General features: G+C 42.4%; 1 protein-coding gene across 4 annotated transcripts in view; it reads left to right on the top strand.

The window, feature by feature from the left end:
• Window positions 1-23,770, top strand: part of ACAP3 (ArfGAP with coiled-coil, ankyrin repeat and PH domains 3) — a 1,969,869-nt gene that overhangs the window by 1,810,191 nt on the left and 135,908 nt on the right. For all 4 annotated transcript variants that reach the window (XM_044063200.1, XM_044063202.1, XM_044063201.1 and 1 more), the window contains exon 11: window positions 16,005-16,117. In XM_044063200.1, the coding sequence (XP_043919135.1) occupies window positions 16,005-16,117 (113 nt within the window). The remainder of the gene's footprint in view (window positions 1-16,004; window positions 16,118-23,770) is intronic.

Here is a 23,770-nt window from a genome sequence, read left to right as displayed (position 1 = left end):
ACTGTTTCAATGACTTGATTTTAAAATTTCCAAGCACTTCTCAACTGAATGCTCCTTTAGGGGGAATGATTGGTCTACAGGCCAAAAACTGGGAGCTCATTACCAAGGACAAATGGGTTTTAAATACAGTGTCCCAAAGATACAGATTTCACTCCCACACGTTACCAACACCAAAAGTTTGGCCAGATCTACTCCCAAATCAGTGGGCAGAGGCTCAACAGCAAATAATGTCTCTTTTAAACATAAAGGCTATTCAAACTGTACCAGAAGAGGAAAAAGGACCAGGTTTCTACTCAAGACTTTTCCTGGTACCCAGAAAAGACAATTCATGGCATCCTATTCTGGACCTGTCTACTCTAAACACCTTTTTGGTGATTCCAAAATTCAAGATGCTGACTCTTCACCAGTTGCTTCCTATGCTAGGCAAAGATGCCTGGTTGGCAACACTTGATTTAAAGGAAGCATACCTGCACATCCCAATCAGGGAATCTTGCAGAAGATATCTATGCTTCAAAGCAGGCTACATGCACTATCAGTTCTCTGCACTGCCCTTTGGCTTATCTACTGCGTCCTGGGTATTCACAAAGTGCTTAGCCCCAGTCATCGCATTTTGCAGGCAAAGAAATATTCAAATATATCTGCACTGCCCTTTGGCTTATCTACTGCGTCCTGGGTATTCACAAAGTGCTTAGCCCCAGTCATCGCATTTTGCAGGCAAAGAAATATTCAAATATACCCATACCTGGACGATTGTTTAATTCAGGCAGAAAGCCAGGACATACTTTTGAATCATCTGGCCTTTGTACAAAGGGTGCTAACTTGTCTGGGGTACACCATAAACGAAAAGAAATCACACCTGGTACCCTGTCAACAAATCAGATTCCTGGGAGCAAGCTTGAATACAACTTCCCAGATGGCTTTTCTCATGCCACAGAAACAAATTCATTTGACAACCTACTTCAAACAAGTGGCCACAAAAACCCTACTTTCTGCAAGGCAAATACTACAAGCCTTGGGGTTCATGGCCTCCTGCATTCTTCTGATTCCATATGCAAGACTGCATATGAGGAAACTACAATGGTATCTAAAAAGCCTATGCTGTTAACATTCTCAGGATCTAGAAGCAATGATTCCTATCATACCTTACCTACGCCTAGAGTTTCTTTGGTGGGCAGAGGCCTGCCACCAAAACAAGGGACTACCATTCACACCACCCCCTGCTATCCAAACCCTAACAACAGACACATCAGATTATGCATGGGGGGCTCACCTGGCAGGGAAGTACATTCAGGGCAAATGGAACCCAAGTCAAATGCACTTGCATATCAATCAAAAAGAAATGTTAGCTGTACAGCATGCTCTGACAGCCTTCAAGGACGACATTCTTTTAGGACAATTAATGGTAAAGACGGACAACACCACTGTTATGTGGTACATAAACAAACAGGGGAGTACACATTGACTAGCCATGGCATTGTGGAACACAGCCCTGAGCTACCAAGTGCATCTACAAGCTCAATTCCTGCTAGGAAGTCTGAATACACTGGCAGATGAACTAAGCAGAAACCTCATGGACCCACATGAGTGGAACCTGGAACCAAGGATTTTCAACATGTTGACAAGCAAATGGGGGAGCCTGGATATAGACCTGTTTGCATCCGCCCAGAACTATCAATTGGACAAATTGTCCACAAGGACTTCCCATAAACAAGCTTGGAAAGTGGATGCTCTGTCTTTCAGCTGGAAAAACTTATCAGTGTATGCCTTTCCTCCTCTGCTCTCCAAAGTACTAATAAAGATCAAACAAGATAAGCCAAGAACGATTTTGATTTCACTAGACTGGCAACACCAACACTGGTACCCCCTTTTGCGCAGTATGTCACTGTTGGCCCCATGGCACCTGCCTCAGACTCCTACCCTATTGTCTCAGCAGGAGAACCAGATTCTGCACCCTCAGCTTCATACATTGAACCTAGCAGCTTGGTTAATTACCTAATCTCTCCTTTACCATCCCTCAGTAAACCAGTGATGGATATCATTTAAGAGGCAAGGAGGCCTAGTACTAGAAAATCTTATGCGATTCTGTGCCTGGAACCAATCTCAAGGGATGTGCACAGCAGTGCCCAATTTATCTCCGATTTTACAATACTTAACTGAGATGGATCACAAGGGCCTGTCTTTCTCCTCCATCAAAATTCATGCCTCATTATAACATAGAACCTCCCCTCTTCTCTCATCCACTGCTTAAGCAGTTCCTCAGAGGGGCCAAAAATCTACGACCACCCAGGAGAGCCCCAACTCCAGCCTGGGACCTCAATGTTGTATTGGAAAAGCTCACCCTTCCTCCTTTCGAGCCAGCTGCCACTGCAGATTTAAAATTCCTGTCTTGGAAAACAGCTTTCCTTTTAGCAATCACTTCAGCAAGAAGGGTATCTGAATTAAAGGCCTTCATAGTAGTGGAGCTTTTCATCATCTTTCATGTGGACAGGGTGTCCCTTGGAACCAATCCCTCCTTCATGCCCAAGGTGGTATCCAGTGTGGCCCTTAATCAGTCCATTCATTTGTCAACCTTCTTTCCTGACCCACAGAACAAAGGGGAACAGATACTGCACTCCTTAGACATGCACAGACAACTTAGATTCTTCTTGGACAGGACTAAACCTCAAAGGAAACCTGACCAACTGCTGGTGGCGTTTGCTACAGGGCAGAGGGGTAGGCTATTTCAAAGCAAACCATTTCCAAATGGATAGGCCATTGCATTCATTTCTGCTACAAGCACCATGGAAAACCTATCCCACAGGGGATCAGACCCCACTCAACCAGGGCTGCATCGACCTCTACAGCCTTTCTCAGAGGCGTCCCTACCAGGGACATCCTAGAAGCTGCTACCTGGAGTTCAGTACATATTTTCACCCAGCATTACTATCTGCCAATCTTCTCTAAATCCAGAGCTGGCTTTGCCACTGCAGTCTTGCAGGGCCTTATAGCTGGTCCTAATGCTATCTAATGGGAGGGATGGGAGATTGGCATAATGGTTAAGGTATTTACCTTACAAACACAAGGTACAGGGTTTGATTCCCACATGGGGTAATTGGCTAGGCTTAAAATGGCCCACAAGGGCAGTTAGCCTAGTACTAATCTATGAACCTATCTATGAACCTAAATTCCTCCCCCCGTCCTTAGCTTTGGGAATCTACCCAAATGTGATGACTACAACAGTGAAACACGAAGAACATAGTACAGTTGTGTACACTTACCATAATTGTAGATGTTCGAGTGTATTCACTGTTGCAGTCCTGGTTACCCTCCCTCCCTCCAGCCCCCTTTCTTCTTTTGGCTATACCTTTACCCTACTTTACTATGCTCAAAAGCTTTTTGGTGTATTTGCTTTTTTGTTGGAGGTATAACCTTGTATATTTATAGATTTAATGGCTTCCCATTAGGGGGGGCACCTGACATCTGGGTAAGAAAAACTGATGTAATGGCGTAAGCTGCATGTTTTATACCCCTGACTACCTGACGTCATGGAAGAAGGTACAGCAACCGACGCAGGACCCCAAGACTTTGTTAATCAGGCGGACTGAGGGCTACTGCAAGCAGATAACCCAAATGTGATGACTGCAACAGTGAATACACTCGAATATCTACATTTATGATAAGTGTACACAACTGTACTTTTCCTGATTTGTTCCCTTCACATATCCAACATCTGCCTTCCACTTTGAAGCCTGGTTGGAGTATAAAAGTATCTATGAGAACATTTTGCAGTATCTTAAACCTTCTGGACATTGTAGCATACCTAACGCCCTTACAAATTTCCTGTCATTGCCATTTTATAATTTCTCATTCTAATGTCCCGTCCAAGTCTTTTTATTTGCCCAGATTGTTTTTTCATAATTATCGTGTAGCATTTTATAGGCTTTACTAATTATTCCATCTTTAATAGCATCTTGTGTTCTTCATTTCACAAAAATCTTATCAGAGCTGGTCTTTCTCTTTTTCTAACTATTCTGCATTCTGTCAACAATCCCTGATATGGCAGGAATTCTTTGACCTCTAGATCAAACGCCTACTTGGCTTCTTCCCACTCTTTCAGTTTTCCCTTCCAATTTATTTGCTGCCAGTAGTGAGTCTTTTTTTCATTTCCCTCCAGGTGCTTCCTGCCATCTCTTAACTGTTTTCTGTACACTTAGTTGTACTTATTCATACTGCTAAAATGTCCTTTCTCTGCTTCATCAATGGTTTAGACTTTCATCTGCCACTTTATATATAATATTTTATATTGTTAGTTCTGTTCTCTTTAAGGACTTGGTTTAGGTCTGTTGATCTTGGCAAGAAAAATATAACCCAAGCGTGAAAAAAAATATTCCACTAGTAATACTTTTTATGTGAATTAGAGTAATATTTATAAGTGTTCATTTTTTCATCTTTTACCACTGTTTTATATATATTTTTGTCCAGAAAACTTGAGCAAATACTTTGAGAGGTATATTGTTAAGTTCCTCATAAAATGTACTCATCTGGCAAACTGATATGGATTACAGTCATTAAGTAATGACAAACACTTGAGGTTCAGACTTTCTATCCTTCAGAAAATATTTGCTAATACAAAGCATGTTATTCTAGTAACTATTGAAAATATGTAAGAAAAATATTTAAGAGCTCTCCCTGAGTTTGGGTCTTTGCTAAGAGGTTGAGTGGGTGGGGGTGAGGGTACAATGGGCTGCACATTATAGTTCTTTCAACAGCAAGATGAAATACATTTCTTGGCTATTTATGCATTTATTTGATCTGAAGCAGACATCTAAGATGTGCACAGTCATACAAATTGCTGTAATTGTTGTGTGTGTGTGTGTGTGTGTGTGTGTTTGTGTGTGTGTGTGTGTGTGTGTGTGTGTGTGTGTGTGTGTGTGTGTGTGTGTGTGTGCAATGCTTGTATAGTGTTATATTAAACAGGAAGGGCACAAGAGTGTGGGAAATGCTGTGTGTTTTATCCGGAAAAGTCTGTAGTCAATAATTTAGTTAAGTGGCAAAGTGGATTTGGAAAGTTACTCTAACTGGATCTATATTTTGTATGGAACTAAACTGAACAAAATTGTTTTTATTCTTCTGGAGATGGGAGGAACCACATTAAAAATGTCCCAAATGGACAAAAAATATCTATGCTGTGAGGTTTCATTAGAAATTCTTGGAGGTCACAATGACAGTGGTACAACAGGCAGCACACTCCCTTTTGGTGCTGGAAGACTGGAAGGCTGTGTGTTCTATTCCACTCCAGGTTATTGGATTGCTGACAATGCAGTGAAGCATTTAGGGGTGTTGAACTCCCAAGCGTGTTCTCCTTTGGATGACATGTTAAACCAATATCCCCTCTGCTTGAGTTGGTGGTAGCTCAGGTGAATGTAAAATATCCCATGGTCTTATCAAAAAAAGTAGGGGAAATTCCCTGATGCCCTAGCCAAATGTCCCCCAATAGTAGAAATATCACCTTTGGTTTCCCTGAAAGGGTTGCCACTAACCCAGTCAACAAGAGATAAAAAGAAAAGTTCTGGTTCACTTCTAGAGTGAAGTGTCTCCTGTGCTTATCTGTTTATCTTCAACATAAATGTGTACCTGGTGAAAGTTCTATAAACATGTCATGGATAAGTAAATTTGTACTAAGTTTATACTAATTCTACAAACTAAACTATAGCTACAACTGGCAGATATAACAAACAAACAAAACAGGCATGTGTTTCTTTTTGCAGTACAGTAAGGATACAGTTTTCTGGTGTAGATGTGTAAGTGTGCATCCATGAGCACCTCATGTGTTCTAGTTTAATGGTAAAAGGATATATTTACACATTTGTGACATCATCCCCCAGAGGCCTGAATTTACAAGTATAGAAGTTTTGAGTGCTATGATTAATGGACCCTTTGCCATGGTTTTCACAGTTTAGAGGTTGATAGGTATGCACAAAGAAATACATGATTTTGAAGGAACCGGAGAAAAAAGTAAGCACGGTTTGATATTGGATGTGTTACTACAGTACATTAAAAATTATGCAACATATTTCGGACATAATTAGTAATATTTATTACTATTGGTTCTGCAGCATATTAAAAATTGTAAAAAGTGACATAGCCAGGAGTTTTGGAATTCCACACCGGTTACCAAGGTTACACTCTCCCCCATGCGTTTGTGCATTTTTGTTGTGCTGTTCATTTTTGCATTGTTTTTGGTGCTGGCTTGCAGAATAAGGAGAATTTTGCTTTCCATGTTATGTGATTTGTCTGATGCTGACTGCCATTCAAACATTAGTCGCTAGTCCGTATGTTGCTACTTTTTTGTTATTGTATGCATAACTGAGAGAACAAATCAGTGCTGTCTCGACTGGTTTAGTGGAAGAAAAAAATGAGATATTAATTGGCTATGTTCAAAACAGTATGCACATTATATGTGGTTCATAGGTTCATAGGTAGATACTAGTCTATCTGCCCTAGGGCATTTATAAGCCTAGCCAGAGTATATTTGGCTTCCGCCTTCCTATTAGTAAAGTAGATCACAGAAGGTACCCTTTTAAGATTAGTTTACTGTGCCTCTGTCTAGCAGGGACACAGAAGAGATCCCAGGGGTTAATTTGGGATTTCCATCCACGCGTCCAGATTTTGCTTGAAGAGGGTTAGCATGGGGCTATGTCTAACATGAATTGGGATTCTATTCCAGAGTGAGGGGAGCCTCTGGGAAATGAATCTGTCCCTCCAGCATATCCTATTTATTTTTGTGTTGAGGTTTAGGTTCCTGGAGCGTGTAGCTCTAAAGGACTTGGATTTTTTTGAGGTGGAGCATGTCCATTAATTCTGGGTTTGACATGGCTTTGTATGTCAGGCGTAGATCGCCTCTGAGTAGGCGGTAAGCAACTGAGTAGAGCTGGAGTTTCTTTAGTCGAGCTGCATAGGACGTCTGTTTGTAGCCCATGATCCTCTTGGTGAGGTACTTTTGGGGTCTCTCCAGTTGCTGCAGGTGTCGGGTAAGGTACATCCCAAAAGGGGCATTGTATTCAATTATGGGCCTGATGAGTGACGAGTAGAGGGGCACAATGACCTCTCTTGATCTAGATGCAAACCCTTTCGTGATAAGGTGGGCTATATAGAAGGTCTTTCTAACCATTTTGGCAACGTGATTATCAAAGGAGAGATTACTATCTACGTTGGTCCCCAAATCTCTAATTACTTCTTCTGTACTTAATGGATTACCACCTATGTGGTAATTTGTGGGCACCTTGTTTTTCCCAAAGGGGATGACTATGCACTTTTTAGCATTTAGCTTGAGGCCATTTCTCTGGCACCAAGCATCTGTCTCTGTGAGACCCTTTTGGAGGATGCTTGTGTCAGCTGGAGATTCAATTATGGCCCCCAGTTTGTAGTCATCTGCGAACTTTGTCAGCCATAATCCCCCTGTGTTAGCCTGAACCTCACAGAAGTATATACCGAACAAGAGAGGTCCCAGAACTGAGCCCTGTGGGACGCCACTTGTAACTGGTTTGGATTCGGACATGGCACCTGTGATTCTGACCATGTGGGTTCTATCTCTGAGCCAGTTTGCAACCCATCTTGTGATATAGGGGTTGATATTTAAGCTGGTAAGCTTATTTATGATGCCCAAGTGGGATATTGTGTCGAAGGCTTTTGCAAGGTCCAGGTAGGCTGTGTGGACTACCTTGCCCTCATCTATGGCTTTGGTAACTGTTTTAAAGAAATCAACTAGGTTTAAGTGGCAAGATCTGCCCTTAACAAAGCCGAATTGGGTAGGGTCCAGTGTCTGGAGACTCCCAATGTCTTTGTTTATGAGTTCCATGATAATACGCTCCATAGCTTTACAGAACAGACTAGTTGTGGCACCACCTTTGTGGAGTGGGACCACTGTAGCTGTACACCATTCTTTGGGTACATATCCTGTAGTAAGGCTAAGTTTGAACAGTGACTTAATGTGAGGGTTCAGTTCTTCTTGGAGCTCGTGTAAGACACAGCCTGGGACACCGTCCGGTCCCATAGATGCTGTGTTTTTTTGCTTTGGAGAGGGCAGCTTTCACTTGTGCATCTGTGATGTCAGGGAGGTTACATTCAGTTGGGATAGGCATTTGCTCCTTTGGGGGGGAAAGGTGGGAGATGTTTGCGCTGAATCTGTCTGCCAGGATGTTGGCTATGTCTGTAGGTTCGGTATATTTTGTACCGTTATGCAACAATTCAGAGCATATCTGGGAGTTTCCACCCATGTTCCTGACATAACTAAAGAAGCCTTGTGATTATCTTTAGTGTCTAGGGCAATTTTTCTTTTGAAACTGGCCTTTGATGATTTTATGAGGGATCGAAGTTTCTTGCTAATACTGATCAGAGATGCCTTCCCTTTTTGGGATTTTGCTCTGTCATCTAGTAGCTTCCTCCTTCTGTTGTATAGCTTATTTATGGCCGGGGTCCACCAGACCAGTCTCCTGTTTTTGGAGGAGCAAGTCTTGGTTTTATTTGGGATAGCACGATCCATGCATTCCTGCAGGTGCTCATAGAATGCATTTGTAAAGGATTTTGCGGATTGGGCTGTATTATCCTCTGGCCCAGGGGCTTTGAAGGATTCCATCTCAGTCTTGAGAAGTTCAAAGTTGGCTTTTGAGAAATTCTTTACAGTGATTTCCTTGGCTGGGGGTGGGGACGGGATATGGATGTCCAGGGAAATTTGTTTATGGTCTGATCTTACCAATGAGGGGTTTACCTCTGGTGTGGAACATAGAGTCCCCATGTTGGTGATGACCAGGTCCAATATGTTGTTCCCTCTTGTGGGAGTGGTGACCAGTTGTTCCATTGCATTAGAGTTTATAAATTCAAGGAACCGTTGGGCGAGGGTGTTTGGGCTTGAGTAGTTTTCCCAATCAATGTTTGGGTAGTTGAAGTCACCCAATAACATGGTGTTTGGAGAGACCTTCATATTCTCCAGTGTTCTCAGGAATGCTAAGTGGGGTTCCTGTAATAGGGAGGGTGTTCTGTAGCAGGCTACAAACTGAAAGGCAGTTTTGCCCGCTGTTAGTTGCACATGGATGGTTTCCGATGCTTCGTGCAGTGCCACTAACCTGGAGGTGTAGGTATCTTTGATGAATATAGATACTCCCCCTCCTTTTGTGCTTCGGTCTGCATTTTGGGGCCAAAACGCATGGCATGAGTTATAACTTGGTAGTGCTGGGGTGCTCTCAGGAGCCTTGAACCAGGTTTCTGTTACTGCACAGACATCGATTTTCTCCATACTGAGGAGAGCCTCGAGTGCGTGCATCTTGAGGTTTAGACTTCTGGCATTGAGTAGCATTACCTTTAGTTTTTTTATCCTTGGGTTGTCTATGGAGGTGGGTTTGTCCTTTGAGCCTTGCCTAAAAACGGCACTATGGGGCTGGCAAGAGCCTGGGCCAGTATACGAAAGCCTAAGGGTGACAGGTGCAAGCCGTCCCTAGCGAAGCAACGTGGCTTGTCGAGTATGTCATCCCAGGCTGACAGACACTGGATCCCCTTTGAATGACACCAATACTTTAGCCAAATGTTGAAACTGATCATTTTGTCTTTATACTGTGGCATCATTCTTGGTGAAGGCAAGATGCTACTCAAGGTCAGGGTTATACCAGCCTGGGCTACATGGTCAGACAGCTCCTCTATGTCTCTTTTCATGTAGTCCAGGGAGGTACGGCTCAGGTCATTCACACCAGCATGGACAATGACGGAGTCATACTTGTACTTGCTTTTGAGTGACCTGAGTGCTTGCGTTATGTGGCGGATCCTGGCACCCAACATGCAGCTTACAGTGACCTTCTCCTTGTTCAGTCTGGTGAGCAGGACGTCAGTGTGCCGGACAATAGAGTCCCCTATAACAAGTGTATTTGGTGTGTTGTTTGGCCTTAAGGGCTGTGACTCTGAGGAACACTGATTTTGTGAGATATGTGATTTGTGGGTATTGTTGAGGAGTGGCTGTTGCTTGGATATCTGCTTAGGAAGTCTTTGCTGTTTAGGCAAATTTTTATTTAGAGCCTCCGAGTATGTTTTTGTGTGTTTATGTGTTGGGTATGCAGATGCAATAGGTCTGTGTGAGACTGGATTTGTGGTGTGGGTGGTTACCTTTTCCTCCTGACTGACTGTGCCAGTCTTGGGTTGAGAGAGCTCTGCCTCCAGTTTGGCTGTGTAACTGCATCTCTCACATGTATTAGAGTTGGTTGGAAGGAGGAGAGGGTTGTCTGTGTACATAAGGCAATTGTAACATTGCCTCAAAATTCCCAGATTCACCAGCTGGACTGGAGAGTAACCTTGAAACTGACCCTTGGACATACCAGATTAGTACAGGGAACTGTTTTTTTACTGATCAGATTAGGGAAGGGAACTGATTTTTCACTTGATCAGGAAGGACCAATCAGGAGCCTAATACTTATGAGAAGTCAAGGAGGGTGTAGTGCTTTAGTTAGTTAGTGTTTCCTAATAAGAGCTGAGCAAATGCAGGGCTTTAGAAAGAGAATAGAGTGGTAATGGCAAGGAGATGGCCAAACAAAGGGATAGTTGTATAGCTTTGTCCAGAATTCTTGAGCAATGAAGTTGAGAGATGCAGACCCTCTGGCAGACACCAAGAGTGATAGAAGTCATCAGTTTAATGGAGGAGACCTTTTTGCACAGTGTCAGCTGCGGGCTCTCCAGATGTGACCAATAGGTGCTAACAATCTAGGAAGGCAGCAGCAGTTTTAGTCATTAAAGTCCTGGGTGTGGGATTAGGTCGGAGAAGCCATGACAAATAACTTTCAGATGCCCTCAAAAGGTCCTGGCAAGTCAGGAGGAGGAGGTGATGGGATACAGCCTAGGCTGTTATCAGCAGGGGCATTGTTAGGAGATGGAAGAAACACTTTTAGGAACATGAGGGACATCGCTAGTACTGTCTTCATATGTCATGAGAAGAAAAGGAGGATGAAGCAGCTGCAGCTCCCGGCCCACATGTCTGAAATTGGCCCTACTGTTTCTACTCCCAGATTTGTCTGGTAACCAGGACTGGATTAACAAGTGGGCTGACAGAGATAAAGCTCCAGGCCCACATGTGTGAGACAGGCCCTACTTTTTCTCCTCCCAGATTTGTCTGGTAACCAGGACTGGATTAACAAGGTGGCTGAAGGACAGCTCCAGGCCCACATGTCTTCTACTGTTTCTACTCCCAGATTTTTTTTGTAAACAGGACTGGATTTACAAGAGGGTTGACAGAACTACAGCTCCTGGCTCTCATGCCTTTAACCAGCATTGCTGCTTCTACTGGCATTTTTGGCTGAAGTCCTGTGCTGTTGTTACACTAAATAAATAAGCCAATTATAATTTTCAGATCCTGGCCCATGAGTCCCATTAATTCAGCAGTGTAGAACAGTATGTGATCCTAGGGCCCTTGCTCTATGCCTTATGGTCCCCATATTTGAGGACTAATAGTTTTATCTGCAGTCCTGCCATTAAGTCAGATGTGTTCAAGGTGGGCATAAGAATGAACCATCAATGTGGCTTGCCTCCCATCCTGTTTATGAATATCATGTGTAGTATACCAAGGTGCAGCCAAGGTCTAGAGGGTTCAGTTTGGGGGCACAAGAATGGCATGAGGTCTTGTCCCATTTTACCTTAAGATGTGATCTTCAGCATGTATGGAAACAGACATTTCTGAGTCACGTAGTAGTTGGGATAAAACGCAACACCGGGTATGGGTTGTTTTCTTTTATATTAATGTATGTGTACCTGTGTCACAGTTTCAGTTATGATGTAATAAACGCTTTTATATTAAAAAAGCCCAAATAGGTGAGCATTACTTTGTCCCATAAAAGAGTGGATTACCCTGTCCAGGTATGGGGGGCTGAGCAGATAACTCAGTTGTAGGAGATTTAAGTATCTTGGGATCCTGTTTACTAGAGAGGTAGAGAGGTATCAGAAGACTGGCAAGGGATTAGTGGAGTGCCATTAGTACTGCATGGTGAGGAATTAGTTCTGCACTATTGGTACTACATGGCGAGGGATTAGTGCAGTGCCATTGGTACTACATGGCAAGGGGATTAGTGCAGTGCCATTGGTACTACATGGTGAGGGATTAGTGCAGTGCCATTAGTACTGCATGATATGGGATTAGTGCTGCACCATTGGTACTAGATGGCAAGGGGATTAGTGCAGTGCCACTGATACTACATGATGAGGGATTAGTGCAGTGCCATTAGTACTGCATGATATGGGATTAGTGCTGCACCATTGGTACTAGATGGCGAGGGGATTAGTGCAGTGCCACTGATACTACATGGTGAAGGATTAGTGCAGTGCCATTAGTACTGCATGATAAGGGATTAGTGCTGCACCATTGGTACTAGATGGTGAGGGGATTAGTGCAGTGCCATTGATACTACATGGTGAGGGATTAGTGCAGTGCCATTAGTACTGCATGGCAAGGGATTAGTGCACTGCCATTAGTACTGCATGGCGAGGAATTAGTGCAGTGCCATTAGTACTGCATGGCGAGGGATTAATGCAGCGTCATTAGTACTACATGGCGAGGGATTAGTGCAGTGCCATTGGTACTAATGGCTAGGGATTAGTGCAGTGCCATTGAGAGTAGTTGATGAGGGATTAGTGCCATGCCATTGGTACTACATGGCGAGGGATTAGTGCAGTGCCATTGGTACTACATGGAGAGGGATTAGTGCAGTGCCATTGGTGGTACATGGCAAGGGATTAGTACAGTGCCATTGGTACTACATGGCAGGGGATTAGTGCAGTGCCATAGAATAGTACGTGATGAGGGATTAGTGCAGTGCCATTGGTACTACATGACGAGGGATTAGTGCCATGCCATTGGTACTACATGGTGAGGGATTAGTGTAGTGCCATTGATAGTACATGATGAGGGATTCGTGCAGTGTCATTTTTACTACTTGGCGAGGGATTAGTGCAGTGCCATTGGTACTACATGGCAAGGGATTAGTGCAATGCCATTAGTACTGCATGGCAAGGGATTAGTGCAGTGCCATTAGTACTGCATGGCAAGGGATTGGTGTAGTGACATTAGTACTGCATGGCGAGGGATTAGTGCAGTGTCATTGGTACTACATGGCAAGGGATTAGTGCAGTGTCATTGAAACTACATGGCAAGGGATTAGTGCAGTGCCATTGACAGTACTTGATGAGGGATTAGTGCAGTGCCATTGGTACTACATGGCTAGGGATTAGTTCCATGCCATTGATAATACATGGTGAGGGATTAGTGCAGTGCCATTAGTACTACATGGTGAGGGATTAGTGCAGTGCCATTGGTACTACATGGCAAGGGATTAGTGCAGTGCCATTAGTGCTGCATGACAAGGGATTAGTGCAGTGCCATTAGTACTGCATGGCGAGGGATTAGTGGAGTGCCATTAGTACTGCATGGCGAGGGATTAGTGCAGTGTCATTGGTACTACATGGCAAGGGATTAGTGCAGTGTCATTGAAACTGCATGGCAAGGGATTTGTGCAGTGCCATTGATAGTACTTGATGAGGCATTAGTAAAGTGCCATTGGTACTACATGGCGAGGGATTAGTGCAGTGCCATTGATAGTACATGACAAGGGATTAGTGCAGTGCCATTGGTACTACATGGCAAAGGATTAGTGCAGTGCCTTTAGTACTACACGGCGAGGGATTAGTGCAGTGCCATTGATAGTACATGATGAGGGATTAGTGCAGTGTCATTTTTACTACTTGGCAAGGGATTAGTGCAATGCCATTGGTACTACTGGTGAGGGATTACTGCAGTCCCATTGGTGCTACATGCCGAGGGATTAGTGCCATGCCATTGGTGCTTCATGGTGAGGGATTAGTCCAGTGCCATTGGTACTACATGGTGAGGGATTAGTGTCATGCCATTGGTTCTACATGGCGAGGGATTAGTGCAATGCCATTGGTACTACATGGAGAAGGATTAGTGCGGTGCCATTGCTTCTACATGGCGAGGGATTAGTGCTGTGCCATTGGTACTGCAAGTGTTGTATTTGAGTGTGGTGGCTATGAGCTTCTGACAAGCTTCATTCTGTAAATCCAGGTCATAACAATGTCTATGGATCATTCCTCGAAAACAGAAAATTGTTTATATTTGGGCACTCCCAGTTAAATGAAGAAAATAATAAATACTCAGTCCACCGGTTAGTCACTAGGCTTTGCTTCTACCCTGTATTAGAAAGAATAAAACTAAACCGTGTAACATTTTTATTCTCGGTATTTTATGATTCTAGTAGCATGTGCTGAGTTTCATCATTGCTTGGTAAGGTACTCCACTAACCCACAATGTTTAAACTTCCATCTAGTTTTAGTTCAATCCAAATATGGTACCTAGCAATATTTTTTACAAAACCACAGTAGAAGCATTGTCCAGCTGCGCAGCTCACCTACAAAACACTCTAGTACATCCAGCTGTAAAATGGTGCAGCACCAATAAGCTGGTTTCTACGACTGGTATATTCGCTTGAATCTTATCTATTCAGGTTATTCTGTGTTGCCATGGTTACTGGACTACAACTTTTGCAAGTATCTGTTGTCTTCATTCAAAGACAGAAAAGGCTGCCAGAAACCTTATTTTGATACTTCTTATATTCTGGAAACTAATTACAAACTCTTTACAATGCCATTTTGTGTTTTGGCTTCTAAGAGTCATTGCACTTGATAATTTGACTTTCAGAATAGTGGGCTGTGGCAGTTAGGATTAAGGCTGTGAGCTGTTAAGGAATTGCTTCCTGCATTCCTGGCACAGTCAGGGCCCTGGGCTGATACCACAAGCCAGTGCCCCCACCCTGCCAGCTGCAAGAGCACACAGAAAAAAGAAAGCACTTCCCTGTATTAAGTCGATCACCACGCTGTAGTGCTTGGCTTATTACAATATAACGATTGGGTTATTATAGTTACATGCCCCCGTCCAGCTACCTCTTCCACTGAGAAAAAAAAAAGTTCCCTGTAGCAATTGGATTATTATTGTCACACTGTTGCATCCATTCCTCCCTCCAGCTACTTCTTCCATTGAAGAGCAAAAAAAAAAAATTGCACTCGGCTGTTGATTATGTGGGATTTGCAAATAATGCACAAGGTTGGGAAGTATCTAAGAAGCGTCCTAATTACCATGATACTCCGTTTCTAATGAGCTCAGTTAAATTGTACATCGCAGGCAGTTAGTCTGATATATTCTGTCATTTACTGTTCTGAAGCAGACTGTATGATTTCTACCTCCTTTGTAATTTTACATGTATAAATCCGTCTTGGGAGCATTGGGTCCAGTAGTGATTTGAAACTGACCAGGACATGTTTTAACTGCATAAATCACAGGTTCTGGGATAATTATTTGTGGTATAAAGAGCTAGAAGAGATTATTTCTTGTGTATTGAAATGGATATCTTGCATTTTTAATCTATTTCGAGAATTTTGTGGTTCTTTAATTTATTTGAACTTTGTATTCATTCGTTAGCTAGGTTGGTCAGTAAGGCACAAGTGTCTTTGAAAAGAGCAGCTTGGCAACATTTTTTTGTTTAAATGATTTGCTTTGTTTGCAGGTAGAGACAGACAGAATGCAACTTCCTACTACAGAGTAAAGTTCATTAACATCTCATAACCTTGAGCCTCTGATTCGTTTGTCAGAATTAATTTTCACTGTACTGTAACATTTAGTAATAGATAGGTATGCATAGGCTGTCGGTCTGTAGACTATTACAAGTCTAGCCAATTACCAGAGGTTAGAATCAAACCATGTACTTTGCACATGTCAGGTAAAGACCTTAACCATTATGTAAAACCTTGAGTTGTGCTTATTGTGCCTTATGTTGCTGCATTTGTTTTTAAAATGTATATAAAAAAGAATGTCATTCTTTTGTCTGTTGTTGCCACTATAAACTGGTTCTTCCTGAAGTACTGCAAGTAAATCTTCAGTGGTATGTTTTAAGTATTAATGAAGAATTTTTTTTTTATATTTTTTACTTTTAGATTTTTCATATGATGATCCCAAAACAGAATTTAATATTGATGCACCTAATGGAGTGGTTATGGAAGGCTATCTTTTCAAGAGAGCAAGCAATGCTTTTAAAACGTGGAATCGGTAAGCAACTTAATTCATAAGAATTGGGATGAATTGCAACTGCATTTGAAAAATGGAGGAAGTAACTGTTGTCGCTGTATTTTCTGTAGTTTGGTGCAGATCTGAATTTTGTCCATCTCTTGTATTTTGATGTGTGTACACCTCTGTGCACATCATGTTGTGTCATACGATGTTTTAGGTCATGTGACTACAGTTTTGTATTTAATTAATGTTTTTCATATGGTAATATTTTTAAATATTACCCGCGGTGGTGGTGCCGCGGTAGCATTGTCACCTCACAGTAAGACGCTGTCCGGTTCGATTCTCAGCTAGAGCATCTTCTGCGTGGAGACATGCGTGAATGGGCGTACCTTCGTTGAAAGTTGTGCGTCAGGCCTGGCAAGCCGGTACGTAAAAATCAACTGCCAATCATTAGCAGACCAGAGTTTTGCTGTGGCGACCCCTAACCGGGAAAAGCCGAAAGACACAAACAGACATTTTGAAAATATTCAAAAGTATGTTTCTCAGGTGCCAGACAGATAAAGTTAAGTTTTTATGTGTCATATGATAGGTTAGGAGGGCAAACTCACTCTGTCCCTGCATTCTCCAGTTTTTTCACTTCTTGCAGTTTGACTGTTAGGACACTCTTCTGAAATATGTCATAGCCATGTCTGATTCCTAAATCTCACAAAACCTGTTGGTGCTCTGTGGTCATCAGATCACAAGATGGGGAGTGAGCAGTAAACAGGCACGGCCTCTATTGCTGGGAAGACTAAGAGACTAATGCTACATGAAGAAGTGTTTGTTACACATGCCAGTGCTTCAGGCCACTGATCAGCAGGAGGTGAAAGCAACTGCGTGCAGCCTTCACTGCAAATAAAGATGGCTACTTCAGAAAGCAAAGGGACTGGCAGGCTAGTTGTTTGTGCAGTACCAGGTAGGGACTGGCAGGCTAGTTGTTTGTGCAGTACCAGGTAGGGACTGGCAGGCTAGTTCTTTGTGCAGTACCAGGTAGGGACTGGCAGGCTAGTTCTTTGTGCAGTACCAGGTAGGTATCAAGGTGATCAAGAGAAGGTAAGGGATCAAGAAACCAGGTATCAGCTAAAGCTTCCCTTCATAGCACTGATATGGCTTCCAATTCCATGTACAGTTTCTGACAGCACAGAGGGCTATTGCTCTGAAATATTAATGAGTTGCTTCTCATAGCCCAGGTAACAAAGTCTGAGTCCCTCCACCTCTACTTACCTACCGTTTGACTCCGAGTAAGATGCTTAACCAGATAGTGCTCCCAGGTCACTCTTGAAAAGGAACACTTGTGTACAGTCGGATTAACCATTTAACACATATATGTAAAAAAAAAAATAAGAAAGGAAGTTAGAGGTACTAGAGGAAAACACTTACACCTGTCATTGGCTGATAACTACAGTATACACCTCTGCAGCCATTTTGAATGCTTCATCAATGAAATTCCCGTGTTGTTTGAGAATCTGGAGGTTTGCCATGCCTGGCCATCACAGATGAAGTTAGTTCTTCATTCCTCCAGTAAAGACTTGGTGGTCAGATATGAGCTTGGAGAATTTCAGTTGAGAAAGGTACTCCTTCAAGCAGAATCCGTACTACCCTCCTTTGCTTGCTAGACCCATTAGGATGACCCCACATGTTGGATGTACACATTGTGCTTGATGTATGTTGTGACCTGTTCTTCTGGATGCACCCTTGTAAGTCTAGTCTGGCACCTGTGCATAGCTGTGAGGAATTGGGTGCTGTCTCCAGCATGTGTGTGCTATTCTGATAATTTAGGGGGCCTGTTCATTGGCTCCAAGCACATACCACTCTTTGCTCTTCACCTTGCATGGTATGTGAGATCAGGCTCCATCATCTGGATCTAGGGGCCAATTGCCCCCCCCATGTTTTCCTGTGAAAAGGATTCTGAGGACCCATAGGTATTTTTGTTCTGGAGACAGACAAGGAAAATCCAACCTTGTCTGCCCTTAGTTCTCCTCCAATGGAGAAACTGTCATGTAGATAGAACTGACTGGACTAGCCTTTGACCATCTGCTTTCACCAAGGAGTGTCTGGACCTCTATCTTGGGAAGAAGGTTGAGAAACCCTCCCATGGACCCTATCCTGAAGGATGCCATTTATGTAGGCTGGAAACACCTGGTTTCAGTTCCCTCTGTTGTCAAGAAGGTATTTGCTTGTACAGATCTCCCAGCCAAATGGAGTACTATCTGTGATCTCCTTGGATCAACACAGATCCGAGATGCCAGTGGACATTTTAGTCCTTCATCTAGCTAAGGAACCTAGAGTCTTTATCTAGGTGAGAAAGAGAGTTCCTTGAGTATTTGTTTCACTTGTCCCAATTATAGACTTTCCTGAAATGGTTGAGCAAACCAGTTCAGTTTTCACTTTATTTCTGTGCCATTTACATGAATGTAAGGAAACCTGTGACATACTTTATAATTTATCTTAGTTAGACAGAACATCTAAGTTAGTGGAAGAGTCAACTGAGGTTCTCCTGGGGGGGGTTCTGATTCTCAGTTATATCTTTAGTCTTACTGTTGAAGGCAGTGTGGTTCAGATTCACTAACCAGTGGGACAGTCTCTTCAGTTTCACCCAGGCAGTATTACTATCTTCACATTTTCTCCCTGTTACTATGCACAGGGTACCTCATTCCCATTACAGTTTTACTCTGTCACCTCACTCTGTCTGGCTTCCTTAGTTAAAAAAGTTCCTGTACCTTTTCTTTACTACCATATTGGTTCTGTCTTTTTACATCTTTGGGCCTCTTTGCTTTTATTCTTGATGCACACTTTTCTCTGAGATGCCTCTCTTTTATTCCTTCCTCTTCATACATTCTTACTAAGCTTACAGTTAGGAGTACCAATGATTATGTCATCCACATGACCCAGTATTTGTGGGAGACCACCATCCCCCCCCCCCCTTATGGAGATAATGCCTAAGTGCTCCAGATAAAAGTTTGTGATTGCCCATCAGTTATCCAGCCTGGTTTTAAAGAGGTTACACACTCTTGATATGTCATGGCAATGTATTCCACAAATAGGAAAGACAATGGGGTTAGGTATTTGTGCCATCTGGTGTTATTGCTATGGTAGGATAGGTTTATGTCTCTAGAGTGGATGTATGCTTTACCACTGGCTCTATTTAGGTGATAGAATTTCAAGAGTGTAGAATTATCCATACAAATCACCCATGGGAGTCTATATGAGAATGAATAGATAAGTCTTTTAGTCTTTTATTCAAGCTATGGGTGCTGAGATCCAAGATGTTTTGAGTAAAGAAATATTGAGGTCTCCTGAGATGGTTTAGATACCTAGTAAGGTACATGGGGAATGAGGCATTATATTCAGTGATGGGCCTTATATCTCGAAGAGATACCACAAAGGGTAAGTTGTGCAAGGTAGAAGGATTTTCTAGCTATGACAGAGATATGGTGGTCAAAACATTTATCAGCAAATTGCTTGGGAGAAATTGAAATCTTTATTAGAGAAATATTGAATGACTTCCCTTTACATGTATGCATTGTTATGGACATTGTATATAGTTTATTATATCTTTTGTACATACTTTGTATGATCTTTGACTTTTAAAAAATAAAAACATATCTGAGTAAAAAACAAAACAAAGTCACCAAAGTCTCTGATAACTGTGTCAGATTTAACTGGAATGTATTTTTGAATGGTATGTGATAGATATGCTTGATTTGCCAAAAGAAACTGCTGCATTTCTTGGCATTAAGTGTAATTCAATGATTAACACACCAAGCATTTACTGGTCTACCGTTACTACAAAATTTGAATATCAAAATGGTATTTAGTGTCCACCCCCAAATTTGTAGTCATCAGCAGACTTGGTTAGCCATAATCCCTTGATTTCATAAGATCATAGGAAATTACTAGGCTAGCTGCCCGTCGGATCCATTTTAAGCCTCGCCAACTTCCTTCAAAGATGAGAATCAAACCCTGCACCTTATATGAGTGAGGCAAACACCTTACCCATCGTGCCGACCTCAAACCTGAAAGTGTATGTCAAAGAAGAGCAGGCCCAGGACAAAATATCTTGGGACCCTGCTGGTTGGTGGCGACAGTAATCTGTATAGAGAAATATCCCTGACCTCAACAATACGGGTTCTGTGAGACAGTTGATTACTTTTCCTGCAAATTCTATATGAGTTAATGGTGAGTTGGGAGAGTTTGTCAATAATCCCACTGTGGAGTAGGTTTTGTTGAATATCTTGTCTAGGTCCAGTTAGGCTATATGGACTGTAGTCCCCTTAGCCTCAGTAACACTTTTGGAGAACTCAACTAAGTTGAGCAGACATGAAGCCAAACTGGTATATATCCAGGAATATTATTTAAGTATGTTTGTTTACCAGGGTAGGACACTGATCAGATCTAATCAATGATGCTTAAGTCCCTATATCTCTATGAGTTCCATAACATTGCACATAGTACTGATGAGAGTAGTATAACTGCAATTTCCAGAACCAGTGGAGCGGACCCCCTTCATGCAAGAACACAACAGCAGCTGGCCTTCACACTTTGAGGATGTAACTGGTGTAGGAACTCAGGTTAATGAGGTGTTGGAGGGTTTTTACTAAGTGAGACATACTGCTCCTCAGCAGGAGTCCATATATTTTGTCAGAACCCCAGTCAGTATTTTTAATTTTGGAAAATGCCAAAAGGACTTGGTCTGGAGTGATTTCTGGAGAGCAGTTGTGAGGGGGAATTTTAAATGGCAAAGGGGACAATGGCTGATGTAAAGCTGAAAACGTAGCAATGTCTTTGGTGTCAGAGAGAAGGTTACCTCTAAGCTTCTGAAAATAGGTGAAGAAGGTGTTATAGTTGTCTTTTAAAAGAGTTGCTACCTTAAATTTGAAGTCAGGCTTGCATTTCCTGATGATAAGTTTGAGGGACTTATTTTAAATTCCCTTTCTAATGATGAATTGGGCATCTTTTGTACACATTCAGTGGCTTGTCTTTTGTCTTTCACAGATTGTTGATGCAGGAATTCAGGAATTCCATGCTATGGGCTTACTTTAAACCTTGCGTTTATGTTTACTTCGGATGAGCAGGAACACCTCTGTACATTATCTGAGATGGAGTAAAAGTCAGTAGGGCAGGCAGTAGTTTGAGGAGCTGTGCTATTTCTAGTTATCAATAAGATGAGAAAATAATAAATAATTGGTTTTGGAGTAATCCCTGAAAGGTAAGATGTTATTAGGGCATGTGAAACAAGTTTACATGGAGAAGGTCACAACAAGATGGTCAGATTGGACTACTAAGGACATAGCAAGCAGGGTGGCGCTGTGCATGCCTCATGGTTGATCCAAGGTGAAGATTGGAGATGTGATCCTATAGGAGAGTAGGAGGGGATATTGGCCTCTCTGCAAATGCAAAAACCCTCACCAGCACACTCCAATTGCATGTCCATTCCCTGACACACAAGTGCATGCAGAAAGAAGGGGTGGGGAGAGGGTAGGCCATAGGGTCAGTAGAGCCCAGTGAGGCTAAAAGCTGATCCACTAGACTCAATGGGGAGATGAGTCAAAAAAAAGTTTATTGGCATTTATGATGTTTAGAAATCTCAAATAAAATTTGTTTTCAGTAGCATACAGTTGCCATATTATGTGTTGAAGTCACATATAAAAATATTTTTAGCTTTGTGTATTACTTTTTGAAGAGTTGACGGTTACTCAATACCACACATACCAGTATGATTCCATCATAGTCCATGTTGGTGTAGATGACCTGAGATGTATCTCCTTGGTGTATATGAAGACAGAGAGTTTTCAGACTATGTTATCATAGTCAGACATATTGCCATCACTGAGGATGATGCCAAAATATGAGCAAGAAAGTATTGATTTCAATAACTGTCTGCCTTTCTGGTGTCATTCTAAGGAGATCCAACATTTGTCAGCTTGGGAGGATATGGTCAACAGACCACATTGCTTTGCCAAGGATGGTCTGTGCCTCTCACCTCTAGGCTTTCAGATACTGGCTAAAACTTTGTCCACCCCCATAGTGCCTTTTGTAAGCAATTCCAAATTGACAAACTTAACAATACAGCAAAATCAACTCAACTGAACCCCAAGGTGTTACTGCTCAATGCCAGGAGTCTAAATAAACTACATGCCCTCCAAGTTCTCCTCAAACTTGAGAATATAGATATCTGTGCAGTCACTGAGACATGGTGTAAAGTGGCAGAGAGTACTCCAGCAGTGCAAGGTTTCCGTACCTTCCACAGTTTTAGACCAGTAGCTGCACAGACAAGGGCTAAAGCAGGAGGTGTCTCAGTAACAAGCGTACCCCTAGGGTGGTCAAACAGACTGATATGCTGGATTTCCACCATGTGCAGATCAATATAAACAAAATTCCAGTGCCATACCGTAGCCAGCTATAGGTCACCCTCTGTATCTCAATAAGCTCACGGTGCATACTTTGTCTTACTAGAGACACTTATCATCCAACCTAACACCTTACTCATGGGGCACTTTTTAATTACCTCTATCTCTATGGACTGGGAATGCTACACAGCCTCAAATCTACAGACACAGAGATTCCTGGACTTCGTAAATACAAACTTCCTTTACCAAATAGTGAATACACCCACTAGAGGCTCCAGCATAGTGGACCTCATTTTTACAAATATGGGAAAATGCTGCACCCCCTAATGTCTCATCCTCCCTACTAAGGATTGGTCATGAAGCTGTCTCCTTTGAAATCAAAATCAAATCTGTAATACCATTAAAACCAGTAACAAAAAGAAACTATTTCAAGCAGAATACCCCTCCAAACACAGTGAACATAGCAACATATGCTGAATTGCTGTCAAAACTCTGTACAACCATGCCAATGACTGCATAGAGGTTGCTCTACCTACCAGAGGTAAGCCCAGGGCTAGCCTTAGAATCAAACCACCCTGGTGGCATGCCAAATTAAACAGGATATACAACAAAAGGAAAAATATGGCAACAATCAGGAAGGGTAATTCCCATAAATATCAAAGTAAATCGTAAACTAATAGGGCTAATTAGGTCAAGCAAAGCCAACTTTGAGGTTACAAAAGCCTCCCAGCTGAAAGAAAACCTTAAAGCCTTCTACAGCTCTATCAGAAACCACAAGAGCAGCATACAATGATGTGCTGAACTGGTGGTTAATGGTGCCACATTCACCGAGTCTGAAGATATAGCAAACCTGTTAGCGGACAAATTCAGTTTCAACTTTGCCCCCCTAAAATACCCTCAAACATACCCCCTCCAACTATAACTATGGAGCATGTACTGGCTGCAGTCACTAAAATCATGGCAAAAATTAGAAGGTGTAGCACCCAGCAGGATAAAAGCACTCTCATCAAACTAAACAAACAACACAGAGGACAAATAAAGTCTACCAAAGCCAAATTTGAGGTAAATTTGGCCTCCCAGGCCGAGAAAACCACAAGACATTCTTTAGCTATGTCCACAACCTCAAAGGCAATACACAATTGTGTGCAGAGCTCATTGTAAATGGAGCCACCTATACTGAGCCAGAAGATATAGCAAACCTCCTGGCTGATAAATTCAGCTCCAGCTTAACTCCTCTCTCCCCCTCAACATTCCCTCAGGAAATACAATCAAATGTAACTCCCCCCTGCTATCACTAGGGAAC

The sequence above is a fragment of the Protopterus annectens genome, chromosome 2.part1, assembly GCF_019279795.1.
Source record: "Protopterus annectens isolate FY-2018-M chromosome 2.part1, PAN1.0, whole genome shotgun sequence".
NCBI classification, from domain to species: Eukaryota; Metazoa; Chordata; order Ceratodontiformes; family Protopteridae; genus Protopterus; species Protopterus annectens.
This window is presented reverse-complemented; position numbering and strand designations above follow the sequence as displayed.